General features: G+C 43.1%; 1 protein-coding gene across 3 annotated transcripts in view; it reads left to right on the top strand.

Annotated features, from left to right (window-relative positions):
* git1 (G protein-coupled receptor kinase interacting ArfGAP 1) overlaps nt 1-11650 on the top strand; it is a 31970-nt gene that overhangs the window by 16411 nt on the left and 3909 nt on the right. The window contains exons 3-17 of one of the 3 annotated variants that reach the window (XM_085916976.1): nt 218-335; nt 3681-3814; nt 4201-4313; nt 4464-4569; nt 4945-5031; nt 5118-5248; nt 5324-5418; nt 5486-5528; nt 6489-6537; nt 6622-6694; nt 7168-7265; nt 7836-7947; nt 8197-8321; nt 9267-9419; nt 10401-10748. In XM_085916976.1, coding sequence (XP_085773102.1) covers nt 4201-4313; nt 4464-4569; nt 4945-5031; nt 5118-5248; nt 5324-5418; nt 5486-5528; nt 6489-6537; nt 6622-6694; nt 7168-7265; nt 7836-7947; nt 8197-8321; nt 9267-9419; nt 10401-10748 — 1533 coding nt within the window. In that variant the 5' untranslated portion in view covers nt 218-335; nt 3681-3814. Of the gene's footprint in view, nt 1-217; nt 336-1307; nt 1719-3680; nt 3815-4200; nt 4314-4463; nt 4570-4944; nt 5032-5117; nt 5249-5323; nt 5419-5485; nt 5529-6488; nt 6538-6621; nt 6695-7167; nt 7266-7835; nt 7948-8196; nt 8322-9266; nt 9420-10400; nt 10749-11650 lie in introns of those variants that run through there. The other 2 variants (XM_085916974.1, XM_085916977.1) reach the window with 2 other exon arrangements.

Genomic DNA, 11650 nt, shown 5'->3' with positions numbered 1-11650 from the left:
GCCAATCCGCTCTGAGGGATGCTGTGATTGAACTTATGTCTCAAAATAGGCTGCACAAAAAATACAAAGATTTAAGGAGGCACTTAAAAGCAGACTATGCTCAATATGCTTATTTATTTTCTTTTATAAGATGCTTTAATGTTTGCAAGCATTCATGGGCAATCCTACTGTTTATTTATTCCTGATGCACTGCCTCTATAATCCAATTATCCAACAGGGCTGACCAAAATGCTGAGAGTGGTCACCAGTCAATCACAGAGCACGTGAAGAGACAGACAACCTTTCAACGTAATTACCGAGTGGGAACTGATCCCACGCTGCTTTATGGAACAGAGGTCAGGCAAAGCGGGAAAATGGATTAATTATGAACTATAAGTAAAAGTGGTTGGAATGTCTGTGTTTCAATCAACAAGTCCTGTGTTTGACATTTCCTCTGGCTTTCAATGGTGGAGTTTGAATCTTTTCTCCAAAACCTCATTCATATCTCAGGGAACCCACACGTCTAAAAGTTATAAGGAAGTGTGAGCTAGCAGGTGGGTGATCATCACCAATCTTTTTGGACACTGAGTAACTCCTTTGTTTGTTGGCATCATTGTGCATTATTGACTTTCTGACCATAATCTTGCCTTTTGATCCTCTTGTGGCCCAAAAAAATAATCAATATTTTGGAACTGAAACATAACAAGTTCTCCTTGGTTGATTTTGAATCCATTGGGAAATTGTAATGTGTCCCCTTTGAGGAGCAGAAATAGAATGACCTAAATGTTTACATTATAATGGTTGTATTAATGCCTGACTGCTTCAGCGGTGAGGTATTGTATATCATAAATTGCCCAAAGACATACATTGAAGAGCAAAGTTCGAAAGCCTTAATGAAAGAGCATTACTTCAGGGTGACTGTCACCTTTAGGATAAATGTCTTTATTCAGTTTGCTTCTTTAAAGGGCAGTCTATTGACACCTTTTTTATTAATATTGAATGAGACAATTAGAAAAGGGGTCACTTTTAGTGTACTGGTTTAACTTCCGTGATCAAAGTAACAAAGTATAAAAACTTCCTTAATAAACTTGTAGATGTGCCTACATTTGAAAACATGTATCTTGTACTTGAATTGGGATTGACCAGGGAGTTAGCAACTTTTTTTTTTTTTTTTTTTTTTTTTTTTTAAATCTTGTAGAAAACTACCCAATATCCTCTATAATTCTAGAATTACGGTACATCAATTTCCAAGTGCATGCTTTCAAAGAAATACGCACAGTATAACCGCAGGTTGGCTGCAGGGGCGTTGGGTGTGCGGCAGGTAGAGAGCTGCCGCCTGTTGGCGAGATTTTGTCATTACATCTTTGACACATTCATAACTGCGAAAAGCGCTTTAAATAGCCACAGTACAATTATCCACTTCATGTGCACGGTGCACACAAATGCAATCTAGAATAACTTCGCCAATGCGCGTATCGAAGAAATCGGGGAGGGGGAACGTACGGCGAAATTCAATTGTCAACTGCCGGCTGGGAAAACCTCTCGCACCAGCCGGCTTCCGGGGATTGAGGGTCCGCATCGGCTGACGGCAGACGTCGCGCTTGTGGCTCGAGGGGGTGGGGGGGAAAAAAGGGCGAACTAGCACATCATCGCCGACATCCACCTCTCGATTTCAGACACCTCCGATATGTCAAGAAAGCTACAGCGGACGGAGATCTGCGCTGACTGCAGTGCGCCAGGTAAAGAATCAAAACACAAGGGAAATGGTGACCCGGTCCAATACTTCAGGAGGGCGACACGCCGGGGCGAAAGGAGCCGAGATCGGGCGCTGTTTCTGCGGCTGGATAGATTAGGAAAGCGGCCAGTGCTTTCGAAGCGTCGCTTAGGCCTCCCATATTGAGCGAAAATAGGCGTGTTTTGAAACGACAAGCATCGCTAGCTTATTGAAGCTAACCATTGTCGCATCTTAGAAGACAGACTTGGATGTTTTTTTTGGCAAGGTCAAATGTCAAAGTTGTGCAGTGGAGGATTTAGATCGTTGTTTTTTTTCTGGAGAGATTTGTTTTGGTTTTTCTGGGCTTAAACACATTTAGCAGTAGCTGAGCTCGTAAACTGCAGAATTTAAACGTTTTGTGCTGATCCTTTGAATTAAATTCCAGGCTAGCACATCGGGAATACGTCAACGTTCTTTATTACGCCGTGTTAAGACTTTATTTGGAATTTGGAGTACTCGATTGTAATGTTTTGAATCGTTTCGTAGACATAAGTTGCTAGTTGAGCTAACGCAGTAGCCAAGCTCGCTAGGCAACTTTGGCTAAATGACAAGTTTTGCCCAAAGATGTTACAGTTTATGCGTGAACTGTCAATTATGTGGATGAGTATTAAGCAGTTTATTATTTAATAAAGCTCAAGCAAATATAATTCAGAGTTTGATTGCAACACATGACCGTCAATGACAATATTTACGTTCTGTCCCATCTGGAAGAAAAAGAAAAGCAACAGCGACATTTATTTGCATTTCACCACGACTGTCCTGACGTTTGGTTCGGACTCTGGGTCATAATCGTTGGTGCTTGTGTGTGTTTTGCCAGCATTCATTCATGTGCACATGGATTAAACAACAGCTGCTCATTCCTCGCTGATGCCTCTGATCGCAGTGCATGTATTCAAAGCTGTCACAATAGTTTTATTGCCCTACTACTCAGTGCATGCTGGATACAACTTGCTACTTTTTTTTTTTTTATTACTTACCTCAGCATCTTGCTGCTCTCCATCTCACTAAACTAACAGGCACTTTCTGTGAAGTGAATGCAGCGGTGTAATGCAATTATATGCAGTATATAAAAACGTGTAGATCGTAAATATAAAATTCTTCAAATGCCCAAAAAAAGATATAAATGAGTGTCCTGACATGACAATGTATATAGTATTCTTGATTTGCTGCACATACTAATTCATTGCATACTTTTAATCTTGTAACCGAGGGGAGAAACTTTTGATTTTTCTGCTTCTCTTCTCATGTTCTTCTCTAAACAACACCAGAAAAAGTATTGTTGCATTCGCACACACGCGCACGCGCTTAATCCTTTGATACTTTAGTAATTGAAATAAGGTCAAGTGGGGTAAGCTGGCGGCTTGCAATCACGCATTAAGGCAGTTTTGATGTCCAAATGTTTTCGGACATTTAAGGCCCTATCAAAAACAAATACGATATTTGATCAAAGCACAATTTAATGTGTTTCTTTTGCTTGGTGTTTTAAAATTCAAATATATTTAGAAGTTTTATAATGTATGACTGCATTGTGAAATATGTATTTCTCCATAATTTGCAGAAGCAATTGATTTGTGGCACGCCACATAGCCACCATTTTGCATTCTGTATTTTGTAGTATAACTTGGATCATCAAATGATGCATTATTTTTGCCCCATTAATGCCTTGAGCTCAGGCATGTTTTTATCCCAGCTTGAATGCAACAATGTAGATGTGGGTGGGTGTACTCCGCCCCTCGCCCAAAGTCAGCATCTAAATGGCTCCAGCTCATCTTCAACTCTGCTGAGGATAAGCGGCATAGAAAATTGATGGATGGATGGATGCACTGTACATAGCTGCTTTTAAAGAAGGATCAAAAGCTTTTTGTCATTGTCACAATAAACATGTTTACAAAGTCCATCAAACCATCCGGATGTTGTGCTTTTTCAGACCCGGGCTGGACCAGTATCAACCGAGGGGTACTCATCTGTGATGAATGCTGTTCAGTCCACCGCAGTTTAGGCCGCCATATCTCCATAGTCAAGCACCTAAGGCACAGCGGATGGCCGCCTGCATTAGTGCAGGTGAGTGAGCAACCATACAGCGATGGGGGGGGAAGCCATGGATGACATTTTCCAGAATAAGATTAAATGAATGATGTCCCTCTCAGAGTCGGCCGCTATTTCCGTGATCACACGTTAAATCGGTAATAGTAATTTGTAAAAATAACAGACCCACAATAAAAGATTCTTAGTTGGCTGCAAATCATTTAACAAATATTTCTTTTACAATCATGAATAGTGCTTTCCTATTAGCCAGGGCTTTGGTGCCATCTTCTGATTTTACAGGACGTTACGGAAAAAAAAAAATTGCAATTACGGTCGTGTTATGGCGGGTCAGTTTGCTTCTGCTATTAACGTCTGCTGCCAAAGGTGGAATCAGCTGCGATGAACTTGTGTATTTTGTTCAGATGGTTCAAACGTTGGCCGGCAATGGTGCCAACTCCATATGGGAACACAGTCTACTGGATCCCGCTCAGGTACAGAGCGGTCGAAGGAAACCCAACCCACAGGACAAAGTCCAGTAAGCATACTACTTGAACTACTAGCGTGTTGTAATCCCACAAAACGTTCATTCAATAGCTTTCATTTAGAAAAGCGTAAAAAAAAATATATATATATATGATTGTAATCTTGTATGATCATCCATCCTCACTAAATGCCTTTGGTACAGTACCACAAAGTCAGAGTTCATCAGAGCCAAATACCAGATGCTGGCCTTTGTGCACAAGCTACCCTGTCGCGATGATGACGGCGTGACCACCAAGGACCTCAGCAAGGTGAGAGCACAACTGCCATCCCTTGACTAATCATCTTCATCATAAAAATTGGACTCAGCCATACGTTTGAATTACATACGTAAGCACAGAGGATGTTTAATTTGCAAACGTCAGTGGGGGGTCCCACACTTAACACAGGAACACATAGATAGATAGCTGTGCACACATGCAAAGCGGCTTATTAAAACCCTTGTGGCATCATGTAAAATGAATGACAAAGCAGGATGCAATAATGGCTTGTGTTGCAGTGGAGCTTCACTGGGCCAATAAGAAGGACGAACGTTTGTTTTTATCTCAACCTCATGTTTAATCGCCCCCTCCCGTGTCCTTTTCTCCCTCCCTGGATTTCTCTGCCTTTCATTGTTTTCCTATCAGCAACTTCACTCAAGTGTGCGAACGGGGAGTTTAGAGACGTGTCTTCGGCTGCTGTCCCTCGGCGCTCAGGCCAACTTCTTTCATCCGGTATGCAAATGGCACACGAGACTTGTTCAACTGACTGCTTTACTTTCGGCTTTTCTTGACACTCTGTCTCCTCGACCTTCCCCCAGGAGAAGGGCACTACCCCTCTCCATGTGGCAGCCAAGGCAGGGCAGATTTTACAAGCCGAGTTACTGGTGGTTTACGGCGCCGATCCAGGAGCCCCTGATATCAATGGCCGCACACCCATGGATTATGCTAGGTAAAGTCTGCTAGAAAAGAGTCTTAACTGATTAAATGTATTCCAGAAGTAATTTGGCCCTGTTGTGTGTTTTAGGCAGGCGGGCCACATCGAGTTAGCAGAGCGACTGGTCGAATGTCAGTACGAGTTGACGGACAGGCTGGCCTTCTACCTGTGTGGCCGACGCCCAGGTAATCCTCTCCGTTGCTGCGCTCAAGTGACCAGTCCAATTGTATTGATGTGCTTTTTCCCCTTCAGATCACAAGAATGGCCATTATATCATCCCTCAAATGGCAGACAGGTATGGACTATAAAATTGACGTTTTATACTCTAAGCCTATTTCTGCACGGTTGGTATTGCGTAGCCTTGAGATGGATGTAGTTTGATGTAGTTTAGTACTGTGACCAGCAGGTGGCACCACATATTTTGGCCCTCCTTTACAATAGTAAATGAGTTAGTCTGTGTTTAAATATTTAATTTTCATCATTTAGATATAATGGCTAAAAACTCATCATAAAAAAAAAACCCACAGTGTTGTCAATAGATGCTGAAGAATCTGAAACATCTCAAGCATACTGCAAAATCATTTTGTTGCCAAAAGAAACTTTTCTGTAGGGCCTGCATCTCAGATCACTCCATCTGGTGAATGGTACCCGCGGATGATACAATTTGAAGACGGTTTTCCGCCCTTCTTTCTGTCAATTTCTTTCTTTTGCTCACTCGTTTTCTGTTCTCTCCATTTTGCTTCGCTCGGTGGAGCCAGAGCTCGTCCTAAGTGCCCGACACAGAGGTATCTTTACTTCCTTGTTCCTCTTTCCCTCCCTCCCCCCCCAGAATTTCTCCTCATTTTAACCACTGTTTCTGCAAACCCTATCAGTTGTACATTCCCAAAGCGGTTTCACAGTGGGAAGAAAATCATTCTGATTTAATGTCTCACCACTAGCAAAAGAAGCAACAGATTAACTAGGGTTCATTAATAAAATAGCAAGGCAACAGCTTGGCAACTTTTGGCTGCTCAGCTGTAGCTTTCACCACCTCCGTTTCATCCTCCCTCGGAGACGGTAAATCCATCCCAATTCAAATGTGCTTGCTATCTCGTCTCCCCACTTTTTTTTTTTTTTTGTCCCTTACTCATCTCTCCTTATCGACATGTTGTCCAACATCTCTCCACCATGTTCAACACCCTCCCTTCCACTGTTTATCTACTCGGAGGTGTATTAGCAGTGCTGTTCCTTTTATAATTGTTAATTTCTTTTTTAGTTTGGACCTCTCAGAACTGGCAAAGGCGGCCAAGAAGAAGCTCCAAGCGGTAAGTTCTTCTCAATGAAGGTTTAATTATTTATTTATTTTTTCAAATGCATTTAATATATGTGTTTGTCTGCTCGCCTGACAGCTTAATAATCGTCTGTTTGAGGAGCTTGCGATGGATGTCTATGATGAAGTGGATCGCAGAGAAAACGACGCAGGTGAGCCACGTCCCCTGAAGGTGGAAGAAATAAAGTAGCTGTCGCCTGTTGACCTTTACCGAGTGGTTGTTTGAATTGAACAGTGACTGATTAAAAGAAACAAGTAGAGCTCGTAGACGGTGAGGAGAAACTCAAGTTTGGAGGGAAGGCAAAAATGTGAGGGAGGAGGAACAGGCTGGGAGGTGGAGAGACTGCCTCAAATGATTCTGGTCTCTCCTCTTCTGCACTTCTTTCTTTTCCTCCTCTCTTGAGAAGTAGCAGTCAAATTTGCTCTTTTACTAATATACCCGAGGTAAGTGGCAAGGGCGAGCGCGCACACACGCGCACATTCACAAGGACGCAATTGTGCATGTTGCAAAATGTCTTTTTGTAGTACATAGCTGTGTTTGACGATTTGGGAGTCTAAGATACATCCAAGACCTTGTTACTTAACCACAGACATTTATTTTTGGTCCTCTTGCTTGTGTCTCTAGTGTGGCTTACCACGCAGAATCACAGTACTCTGGTTACGGAGCGAAGCGCTGTGCCTTTCTTACCAGTCAATCCCGAGTATTCTGCCACACGAAACCAGGTAAACCAACACACATGCACACTTTTATTGTATGCACGAGGGAAACACAATAATAGTGAGAACATTTAAAAAAAAAAAAACGCAGGCGGGAGTTTCTTTTTTTTTTTTGTACGAGTGTGAAATGGACAGCTGTGAGAAAATGTGGCGCTGTAACCGCTCGCTCTGTGTAATCATGTTATGCTGTTTATCTTGTCATGAAAAGTTCACCGCTATGAGAAAAAGAACACATACTAAGATAATGTTTCCAATCTTACTGGAGTGTAAGGTTTTTTTTTTTTCTTTTCTTTCAAATGCATGCTCTTCCTCATATTTCTGTATCTGCACACTCATGATGGCCTGTGCGTTTGTGTGCCTTCCAAATGTTCAGCGTGACTGTATTTTTCCACAGCACATGGTGTCGGACCACACTACTTTAACTGTGTGAACCATTAGCTTTCAGATGGATTTTTATGCCGTGAATCCGATGATAGCTAATAGTTTTGAGATTAATTTTAATTCAGTCTGAGTGCTAAACATTTTTGTTTTAATCCTCTTTGTGCATTTGTTTCATTTTCTCTCTTTCTCCCGCAGGGCCGTCAGAAACTCGCACGTTTCAATGCTCGGGAGTTTGCTACTCTCATCATTGACATCCTAAGTGATGCCAAAAGGCGACAGCAGGGGAAAGGTCTCAGCAGTCCAACTGGTGAGAAAGTGATGGCCAGAAGTTAGGCCATACGCAAACTTTTTATAGGTGAAACTGTATGTGTAACTGCTCGCCCCTCCGCTCTAAGCGACCTCAGCAAGCAGCCAATCGTATTGTGCCCATCTTAAAAATCCCGTCATAACGGTAACGAACAATTTGAGCAATTAAAGATCATCTCCCACAAGCGATGAAGTCCTGATATATTGAACTGTACATCATTGATGTCATGTGATGTGTTTTCCCCTCTAGATCCATTGGACCTAGGATTTGATGATGACCAGCATGACTATGATAGCGTAGCCTCAGACGAAGATACAGACAGCGAGCTGACCACCCAAAATAACAACAACGCACAGCGCAACAACCGTGCAAAGGTAACCCCACTTGAACAAAAAAACGCATTTGCCACTCCAAATATCATAAATAAGCCAAAACGCTTATTTGTGGTTTATTCCATGGCTGCTTGTCCCAGCATGCTACACAGGGAGTGGCCTCGTGCCACATAGCTCCTGAGTGACATCACCAGCCACATTCGGGGTCCCGTCAGAGAGGCATTGTTCATGTACAGTACAGAGAGAGAGAGAGGAAGGGAAAAAAATGACTTGAGTGGCTCTTGCATCGCGCAGAAATGTGGCAGTAATAAAAAAAAAATTAAAAAAAAGATTGTGCCAGACCAGGAAATACATTGAATTCCTTATCAAGTTTCTTTCAATAGTCCCTACTTAAAATGTACAAAATGTGTACTGTATGCTACATTTCATATAACGATGACTTGGAATAATGCTGGAATAATTCAGTCAATTAAGTTCATTAGTTTGGAATTATACTGGCTATATCATAAACAGCATATATGGGATATTTGTGTTGGACCACTTTTAGGAGTACTATTGAACTGCCTGTTCTAAAGTCACAGGAAGTGGGTGGTGGTGGCGAGGGGGTTGCATAGAGAGCAAGAACCAAAGCTCTTCTTTGTGTGTGCACATGTGTGTGTGGGGGTTTTTTTTTGTGGGGGGGGGATTAGGCAGCTGTACAGCGCAAGCGTTTTCATACTGCCAAGCTCTGTTCTTATCAAAGACCATCTTAAAGTGAATTCAGAGATATGCACTCGTCTTTTTCCTATGTCAAATTATGAAGATGCATTTTCACTTGACATGGACTTTAAAGCTGCAAACCTATGCCTATATTTGCACTTGGAACAAAAAAAGCATACAATAAAAATGCAGTCCTTTGAAAAGATGCATGTATGAATGAGTATGATACAATGAACACCGAAGAAATGTGTTGATCCACATTGGTGCCTTTCTGCATCCTCTCGACAGAGTATGGACTCATCTGATTTGTCCGACGGGCCCATCACTCTACAGGAGTACCTGGAGGTAAAGAAAGCCCTGGCCTCCTCGGAAGCCAAGGTGCAGCAGCTGATGAAGGTCAACAACAACCTCAGTGAGGAACTCAGGAGGCTTCAGAAAGAGGTAGGAAGTGAAAAGGGGCCGGGAATTTACTGTACATTTCAGAACAACAGGAAATACAGTTCAGGACATCTTTTTTTTTTTTTTATTCGTGTAAAAGAGAAGCCCTTGAGAAATAACTGAAAAGGAGACAAGCACATATTATAACAGACAGGGTGTGATTTATTCCAACAGAATTGTGACATTTTTCTGCCTGTGCAATTTCCTGCATAATGTCTACTGGTGAAATTTCTCATTGTATTATCTGAGGCTGCATCGTATTCATTCATGTTTTTTTGACTACATTAGCGTTTGGGCACATCATATTTTTAGGCACAGTATCAAAGTCTATTTTCATAAATAAGGTGCTCCGGGTGGTAAGGTGCAATATTTTCATCAAGCGTTCCATGTTAAATGGCAAAGTCTAATTGGTATATTAGTCTTGTTTGACAAGTCAATGCACCCCGAAAATGTGTGTCTGAGTATTGTTGTCATATGTGTGTGCTATGTGTTGCGAAAACGTTGGTGTGTGACTATTTCTTAATTGAAGGAATATCATTTACGGAAGTCAACGCTCGTTAGCATGAGATTGGGATCTTACACTGATTTTAGCATTAGAACTGGCGATGCTTTTAAAAAAAAAAAAAAAGTGCGTCTCGTATTTAAATATACAACGTGTGTATTTGTTGTTGTGTGGGGTTATTTTTGAATATATTTTTTTGAGACACCCGTCCTTCCCCAAAACCTGGTCCCCCCCCCGTCTCATCATGTACCATGTCAGTGTAACGTGTCATTACCACACATCCGTCCCTTCCCCTACTGATATCAGTTCATACTTGAAGTCCTTTGCATCCCTTTACTGTACCTGTGCTTACGAATGTTTGTCTTAACGATTTAGTTGACACCCCCCCCCCCCCCCTCCCTCCCTCCCTCCTTCCCTTCAACCTCCCCATTTGCCTCCACCATCCTCTGGTCCCTTCCTGATCCCTCCCTCCTGTTATGTAGATCACACGGATGCAGACAGAGAACAGCGCGTTGCGGGGTGGCCAGCACGCTGGGGGGCCAGTGGGCCATGGGGTCGGGGGCCACGGTGGAGGAGGAGGAGCGGGAACCTGCTGGCCGGGTGGTGGGATGCGAGGCGTGATTGGTGGGGGTCTGACTGTATCGGGGAAAGGAGTTGATCACTCCGGGCTGACAGTGCCCTCCTCAGCTACCTCGCAGTCCCATCCCCATCGGAGAGACCGCCAGGCCTTCTCCATGTATGAGCCCGGGGCTGCCCCCAACCCCACGGCCCATGGTCCCCCAGCCCTGGACTCCCTGGCGGCCCGCCTGCAACCCCTCAACACACCCAGCGTAAGTTAGACCTCTCCCTTCCTTCTGGGGGCCCCGAATTGGCTCTCCTAGGCCTGATTGACGACTAGCGGTCAAATTCCTATCTTCCCATTTCTCTTTGAATCATTCTCTTTCTGCACTCCCACTTGTCATCTTTCTCTTTCAGAGACACCACTGTGTGTGTGTGTGTGTGTGTGTGTGTGTGTGTGTGTTCCCCCATTCAGCCATAAAACGCAAACACTCAAGTCGCAAAAATAACCGAAATCCGTCATTGTACCTTTTAGTCGTTTGATGGGGGGGTACTTGCAATACGTGCTATCTGAATGAGAACGATGGAAAATATGAAATGTGTCTGTTTGTCTGGTGCCTCGTAACACCAGCGACGCTCCTTCCTCTCCCGCGCACTTTGGCATTCATTTCAATCCCTTCACTGCGACTTAGCTCTTTAAAATGAAATCAGATTCTCAGTACAGTGTCCAAAAAAAAACAGCCACAATATTATGAGCATTTTTACACATACAGTGTATACACACAGGCAGCCATTTTCTAGACCCGATCGGTCAGCTCATCCGGCATCAATCAGTGATGGCCACTTACCTTGTTTGTCTTTCTGTCTGCCTCCTCACCTGTCTGTCTCATCCTCACTGCAGTGCAGCCATGCATCCTGCGGATGTAAGCATTCTGTCTGTCATTGTTTGCTTTGCCATTCATCTTCACACTGTGCTTGCCCTCTGCTTATGATGTGCTCTAGCACTGGGGAAGATCAGTGTCGTCTAGTCAGTTTTGGACACTTTTGTAGATAGCGTCTGCACAATCTCAAGTGTTTGAATAGTGACAAGTTACCGTTAGAAGGCCTACTGTGTTGATTACAATCAAAGCGGCTCTTGCTGATGCTTCATCTTTTTTCTGCTTTCTTTCATCCC

This window comes from Syngnathus leptorhynchus, chromosome 7 (genome assembly GCF_054491065.1).
Source record: "Syngnathus leptorhynchus isolate UIUO chromosome 7, UIUO_Slep, whole genome shotgun sequence".
Lineage (NCBI taxonomy): Eukaryota > Metazoa > Chordata > Actinopteri > Syngnathiformes > Syngnathidae > Syngnathus > Syngnathus leptorhynchus.
This window is presented reverse-complemented; position numbering and strand designations above follow the sequence as displayed.